This window comes from Thermobia domestica, chromosome 1 (assembly GCF_964235325.1).
Source record: "Thermobia domestica chromosome 1, izTheDome1.hap1.1, whole genome shotgun sequence".
In the NCBI taxonomy this organism is placed as follows: domain Eukaryota; kingdom Metazoa; phylum Arthropoda; class Insecta; order Zygentoma; family Lepismatidae; genus Thermobia; species Thermobia domestica.
The window spans coordinates 261788158-261795991 of NC_137454.1; the positions used below are offsets into that span (position 1 = coordinate 261788158).

The following is a 7834-nucleotide window of genomic DNA, read 5'->3' on the forward strand; positions in this document are numbered from 1 at the left end:
AACTAACTAACTCTATGGCCTATGGAACCCGGAGGTTCAGTGCCGCGTTCACAAAAGCTCTCCACTGACTTCTATCCTTAGCTAATTGGATCCAGTTTCTACTTTGTATTCCTATCTCTGCGAAATCCATCTTAATATTACCCTCCCATCTGCGCCTAGGTCTTCCTAATGGTCGTTTTCCTATGGGTCTACCAGTCAAGACTTTGAAAGCGTTTCTACTTTCTTCCATTCTAGCTACATGACCTGCCCACCTAAGCCTCCTAGACTTGACGACCCTAACAATGTTGGGTAAACCGTATAAACTATGTAGTTCCTCGTTATGAAGCTTTCGCCATTCCCCATTCTCGTTCCTCTTGGGTCCGAATATTCTTCTCAGGATCCTGTTCTCAAATACTTTCAGTCTATGTTCTTCCCTCAGAGTAAGCGACCATGTTTCGCAACCATACAGAACAACAGGCATGATTATCGTTTTATATATTTTAAGCTTCAAATTCGTCGACAGAATTCGCGACGACAAGAGATTTTGAACCGAATAGTAACACGAATTCCCTGCTTTTAGTCGACATTTAATTTCTTCGTGAATATGATTTTCGTCTGTTAATATTGATCCTAAATATTTGAAAGTATCCACTTTATCAAAGGTATTATTTAAGGTATGTATCAAAGGTACATTCTCGAAAATGTTACTTTAAATTTTCATTGATCTTTCAATTTATATTATAAGATATTTTTGTAAGTTGTTGGAATGTTCACAGAGATAGGATAGTATTTATCACATGTGTGGTTGCACGCATCCTCACGAATATCATACTAAAATTCAATATTAGGAAACTTCAAACTTTTCCAACTGGTAATTATAGCTCTTAATAGTCCTAAACGGTTATTCTAATTACACTCTTTCTTACCAAATTCTTAAATTTGTTGACAATTTTCCTAAGCCCGCGTCAATCTTACAAATATTAATTCTGAATATTTCCCAGTTCCTGCTGTTATTACGAAATACATTGTATTCATCTAGAAAAGACAAACCTAACATAGGGTACCATTGGAATGCAACGAAGTTCGCTCTCATTTCGACTTTCGACGAGAAATGTGAAACAGAAGAGATTTTAGTTTATGTTCCGATAAGAAATGGAAGACTTCATAAAAACGACAAAGATTAAATATCTTTGCTAGCCCAATTCTGTCTTAAGCTTCATTGCAACAAAATTGAATAAAAATTTTAAAATTAAATAATAGATGGAAGATGATTTTTTAAAATACGAATACCAAAGAATGGAAAATAAAATTGCAACCTATAGGTCGAATAGTTCGGTTCCTCAACAATAAACATTTTAAGAAAACATCAAGAAATAGAAATGAAATTAACTTTATTAGTATAACGCCCAATAGTTATCCCCTTTAGGCTGAAGAAGAAATATAATTAATGAGAGTGAATGGTGGCGAAATTAATTTTTTGCTCTCTACTACCGGAAATCGAACCCTTCAAAACGCATCTCTAAGATGAAGGTTACCATAAGTGCCACTAATATTATTTTTTTATTATTATAAGTAATATTAAATAACCACTTTGTTCCAACAGGCCACTAAAATTCTTTTTTTTTTTTTTTATTGTAAGTAGTATTAAATAAACACACTGTTCCAACGATTACGTGCTCATCGGCACGCGTGCTGATCGGCATAGTCCGATTTTTGTGCACATCCCCACGGTATATTTTTATCTTCGAATCTCATCGTGTTCATCCCCATGCTACCAGCTGTCAAGTGTGGACACTAGGCTTCGTGCCTTAGGGGGTGGAGTGGAAGCCTTGTCATCTCGACGTTCCCAGAGGCCAGGTTGCACACCTGATTCTGTGGCCTTGGTGCTGGGGTGGGGGTGAAGAAAACTATAAAAGGCCAAAACATGATGCTAGGATTACAGTACCACATTGATCTGCAATGGGGTTCACAAGGCTATGTGCAAAAGAACTGTTACTGCATGAAGGATATCAGTATCATTTTCCGAGGAGGAATACAGATTCTACAACAAGGGTAAGTGAAAATAGTTAATATTTCCATAAGCCAATTTTCAAAACTGTAAACAGAAGGCTTGAGAGTTTATAGTATGCCTGAAAGTTGTAATTACATTTATTTTGCAAAACTTTATTAATCAAATCCATATGTATTATTATTATTATTATTATTATTATTATTATTATTATTATTATTATTATTATTATTATTATTATTATTATTAAGTAAAACGTAATTAATCAAATCTGCATCTTTCTTTCAGTTGTGTGTGAAGAGAGAGACTTCGAACAGTTCTGGCAAAGTGAAGTTTGCGGAGGAAACAGCAGTTGTAGAGAGATATCATACATGTATGCCTAGAGATGCAAAAAAGCCGGCTTTTTTGAATCGATGGTTTTTTTCACATAAAAAGCCGGCTTTTTTGGGAAAAAAACGAGAATTTTGGAAATTTTGGCTTTTTTCAACTTCATGATTTTTCTATCTAAATAGCTTTCTTATAGTATATTCTATAGTTAGATAAGAATTCCATGATCTGAATGTGATATTTCGCTCTGAAATTCACCATCAAGATGGATGGAGCACATGTTTTACGAATTAAAGCTAACATGAAGAATGTAGTATTTGAGGGTAATTTTAGAGGCTATTTAACTTTATTTTAACTTTTGAGTTATCGACATCTTTTTTCTTCTCTAGTCTGTCATCCGTGTTTCATTTCTAAGAGCTTTTAGTACTCTAGCTTCTAGCGCAAAAGTTAAACTTGCCCGTTTTTCTATTTATCCGTCAAAGCGTACGTTTTTCAATATATCCGTCAAACCGTACTTCCACATTTCTGTTATACTGTAGCTGTGAAGTGATTTAGCAATAATTTTCCGGACACAACCTTGAATACCAATTTATACAAATAATCAGTAGCGGATTTAGAAAAGTACTTTAGAAGGGTTTTTTCTGATTGTTTCGTTTCCTAAAAAGTCCTAATTTTATTTGGGAAGTGCTTGAAGTTTATGAGTACAGGCATAACTAATATTTCGTTTCGTTTATATGTTTAGCAATAATCTTCCGGATACAACTTGAAAAATCATTTTATACTGAGAATCAGTGGCGGATTTAGAAAAGTATTTTGGGAAGGGTTTCTTACTAATGTTTAGTTTTTTTAAACATTCGTAATTTTTATTTGACGGGAGCTTAAAGTTTATGAGTGAAGGCATAAATAATAGATATTTCGTTTGTTGCAGACATTCCGTAACTTTGGGGAACGGGCTTCAGTCCGAAAGACCGCCCCCCTAACCTTCGCAAAACCGTCACTGCTGGTAATTAGTAATAATAACGATTTAAAAACAATAAAAAAGGAAGTCGCCCAACTCACAGTACACGCACTATTTCTACATTCACAGATGGAATGAAGAAAAGCTTTGTCAGAATGGTCGAATGCTGGTTGAATCCCGGACTTCCCGATAGAAGCGCAAAAGCTAATCACTCAGTCATGTTTGTTGTGCAGTTGTATTTAGCTTAACTTAAATATATTCCGTAGTCTTTTTTTTTTGGGGGGGGGGGTTCCGTAATGATATGTTGAATCCCTCTTGTTAAAATTCAGAAAACTTGAGGATTGGGTAAACTGTGATGGTGGTTCTATAAAACTTAACTGTAGAATTTCAAGAATATATAGAACCAAAAGCTCTAGATGTGTAGCCTTTAAGTGTATCATATAAATCTAAGTATTTCTCTTATGTTTTACTTTAATTTTATTTTGTTTCTAAAAGAGGGTATGGAATATTTTGAAGTAAAAATACTACATACTATTTTGCTAGTTATTTGTGTATTCTTTTAAAAGAAGTGTTTACTTTTAGGGTTGGCTGGTTTAGACCAACTTTTTTTTTAATAACTGGTTTAAACCAAAAAAATAAAAAGAATGAAAAATTCGAATCGTGTGAACTTCATGGTGACGTTTCCAGATATCAAACCACCTGCAATAGTTTTATTTCCCTTTCACCTTTTAATCAAGGTGTCCCATGTTCAATTCTCTGTCGAACCACAAACCTTCTTTCATGCGTAACCCAAGTAGCGGTTCGGATGTCAGTTTAAGCGAAAGTCTTCTCCTTGATAACCTCGGTATTTCGTAAGGATGTTAAGTCTAAATATACGAAACAAACCAAATTGTATATTTCTGCATGCCTAAATACGTGTTGTTTTATAAAGAAGCCAATATTGCTTAAATATATTGATAGAAATTGGCAAAATTTATCGATTGCCTACGTAGCTTCCAACATTAGCTTGGATTGGACTTTCAATGATATCTACGTACTGGTACTAAATTTGTAATTTAATACCTCAGTTTTAGCGTACTGATTATGGTACGTTGACCTTTAAATTTTACATGCAAAGCAATAACAGGATTTTCCCGTTATTGTCTTACATTTCAAGTAATGACGGGATTTTCCCAATGGCTAGGGCGGGAGATTCTCAACTTAAGAAATTTACTGACCGCACTTCTTTAAGCTTATGGGAGTTCTTCCGGCATAACCCCGCTGTTGCATAATAACATCAAGGCGAAACAAACTCATTTCTGTGAATATGTAATATAAATACATAAAGCAAAAAATCGAAGTCAAAAAAGCCTGGTTTAAACCAAAAAAGCCTGGTTTAAACATCCCCCAAAAAACGGGTTTTTGGCACTTTCAAAAACAACCACGGTTCTTGCCAACTCTGCTTACTTTTGTATATAGGAGGTTAAAAAATTCTTATTATATACATTGGTTAATCCTGTGGAATTCATAATGTAAATATGTTGAAGAAAAATTGTTTGAAATATTTTTTCGAAATTCATAGTTTATTGTCGATGTTTTATATTATTATCAGCATCAACCACTAATTAAATGATTTTTTGTGTTATAGAGAAGCGATACAAAGTCTGTTTTATCAATTTAAAGCAGTATTTTGAAAAAAGCCCAAAATTTCCCAAGCAAAAAAGCAAAGCAGAAAAAACCGAGTTTTTTTCCAAAAAAGCCGGTTTTTTTCCGAGCCCTTGCATCTCTATGTATGCCAGACGTCGCTGCTTGCGAGATAAGAAAACGAATCGCAAATTGCAAGAGAAGAGCAGAGGAAGAAATGTTTACACCGGTAAATCAGATCCTCAAAGACGAAATGACAGTACCAGTAAACCAAGGTTTATTTTTGGTGACAACAATTCCAATGTACAGCGACAAGAAAGGCTATTTGAACAAAGCAAGGAGAAAAGCTCTCGGCTTGAAACAGGACACACCAACGCCTAACAACATCTTCTTCCCTGACGATATTCTCCTATTTGAGGATGGATCCTCATTCTTGCAATACGACAGATTAGAAAAAGACAAAAGGATTTTGTGTTTCGATTATGAGGGTTTAAGACGAGCACTGAAAAACAGTGAGGAATGGTTCTTGCATGGAACTTTTAAGTTCCTGTAAACATTTTGCACAACATATACCTTACATGCTGATATTGGAAGTATACAAAGCAGTAATCGGTCGTGCCCGTTCTTTATGCATTGCTGCCCGACAAACGGGCATATGTTTTCACGTATAAACATATGTTTTCATTCGTAAAATCATGGTGTGGAGCTAACCCAAAATTGCTGAAAGTCGACTTCGAAGCAGCAGCTGTGAATGCTCTGAAGGCTGTATTCCCCGCTACTCAGATCTCAGAGTGCAACTATCACTTTAACCAGGCAATTTGGCGGAAGGTACAGGCTCTTGGCATGGTGGAGGAGTACGCAAAAAACGAAGATATACGCAACCATGTGCGGATGTGTGCTTCTCTGGCACTTGTGCCTCTGGAGTGCGTTGACGATGGTTGGTTGGTCATCATGGAGGACTGTCCAACGGGAGAAAAGTTTGAGGCGTTCAATGAATATTTTATTGAACAATGGCTGGAGAATGCTAACGTACCTAGAAAAATGTGGAACTGCAATGGGCAAAGGCACAGGACGAACAACGTCGTTGAAGTTTTGCATCATCGACTGAACAACACCATATCAAGAAATTCACTGCATCTCTTCTCTCTTATAAAGGTGTTGAAAGCAGATGCCACATCCAGTTGCCATGTCCTTAACAGACAGGAAGTGTTTGGCAACAGCCAGAAGAAGACAAGGTTGACATATATGAAGCTAGATGACAGGATAAATCAAATACTGGAAAATTTTAGAGAAGATGCTGACTTGAAGAGATGTCTCAGGAGATTGAGGTACGTGCATTAACTCGAGTAAGCTAGATATTGTAATGTGTAAATATTCATAAGTTTGTAGCCATGTATTATTTTCGACGAGGTGCAGTTAGTACGGATATACTCGACAAGGCATCTATCGGAGCTGCCTAGGGGAATGGATCGAATGCGATGTAATTATGTAGTCATTGCTTTCTTGCATGCTCTTGAGCGGCATGTTATAGGTCGTCCAGATGTATCAACATATATTTTTATATGTTTTGCATAAGTTTGTATCCAAACTAAATTTTGTAGTTGTGAAGTGTTGCTTGAATATACGTAACTTTGTACTGATGTGGTATAATTTTAATATTTCATAAGTTTGTAGCCAATTGTATGTAGTTATTAAGTTTTGCATGAATGTGCGAAATGTTGTACTGGTTTGGTTTCATTTTCATATTTTATAAGTTTGTATAATAGTCAGTTTCTTATAGTCAGTTCCCTTTCCTATGCAAACAGGTTTCCACCCCTCTGCGTACCTCGCCTCATGGAGCGTGCGGATTAGCACGATAATAAATAAAGATAAAAATACCGTGCCGATGTGCACGAAAATTGTACTGTGCTGATGTGCACGCGTGCCGATGTGCACCACACCGTTCCAGCAGATCACTAATATTATTTTTTATTGTAAGTAGTATTAAATAAACACACTGTTCCAACAGGCTGCTAATATTATTTTGATATTATAAGTAGTATTAAATAAACACACAGTTCCAACAGGCCACTAATATTCTTTTTTATTGTAACTAGTATTAAATAAACGCACTGTTCCAGCAGGCTGCTAATATTCTTTTTTATTACAAGTAATATTAAAAAACATTCTGTTTCAGCAGGCTGCTAATATTCTTTTTTATTACAAATAATTAAAAATACAAAATAACACAAATCGTAATAAAAAGAAAAAGGTAATTCTGTTTCCAAGAAAAATTACGTTTTAAAAATGTATCTATGCATGACTACAAAGACAAGTATGGGAAGCGCTTCCATATACAAACAATTTATATAAACTCTTCAATTCTCATGTAAATCAAATGATCGTATATGATATCGCTCTCCATGTTTCTCTTTAGTCAAGTATCAACAGATTTTTTTAAAACATTTTTTTTTTTTTTACCTTTTAGTATGATTTGATTTGTTTGTTATTTCTGTTAAAGACAGTATTTTTAAAAAAATATTTTTGTTTTACTTTTGTGGAAATTCGGGTGCATATCTCAGGTTCTTAGTAAGTTTTCAAGTCAGTTGATGAAATATTAAAAAAAATGGTAGTATTAGCGTTACTCTTATTACTTTTATTCAGTAGTATTACAATTACGTTTTAAACTATGAGTATATGAGCAAGTTCTTTTAAACTGCCAATTTTATGCTAGTTTATACAAAATGTTCCAGGCTATCTGCACCCATTGTGTAATTTCCCATCCGTATCCGTATTATTGAATTATCATGTCTATTATGGGAATACCGCAGAACTTTCAACTCACAAAACCAACATACAGACCGCTATTACATACATAAATGTTCATTTCAAATTCAATGGCAATCACTCATCGAGATATTCTCCAATCATTCAACCATTATTTGAAATCTGGGAACATC

General features: G+C 34.9%; 1 protein-coding gene across 1 annotated transcript; it reads left to right on the forward strand.

Moving 5' to 3' along the window:
* The first annotated feature begins 5570 nt into the window (after nt 1-5570).
* LOC145679512 (uncharacterized) lies at nt 5571-6236 on the forward strand. Its single transcript, XM_081750094.1, has one exon. It carries the CDS (start codon nt 5571-5573, stop codon nt 6234-6236), a length of 666 nt encoding a protein of 221 aa, XP_081606220.1.
* The last annotated feature ends 1598 nt before the right edge of the window (nt 6237-7834 follow it).

Coding starts and splice junctions, on each gene's coding strand:
- LOC145679512 (XM_081750094.1), top strand. CDS start 5,571: ATGTTTTCATTCGTAAAATCATGGTGTGGAGCTAACCCAAAATTGCTG.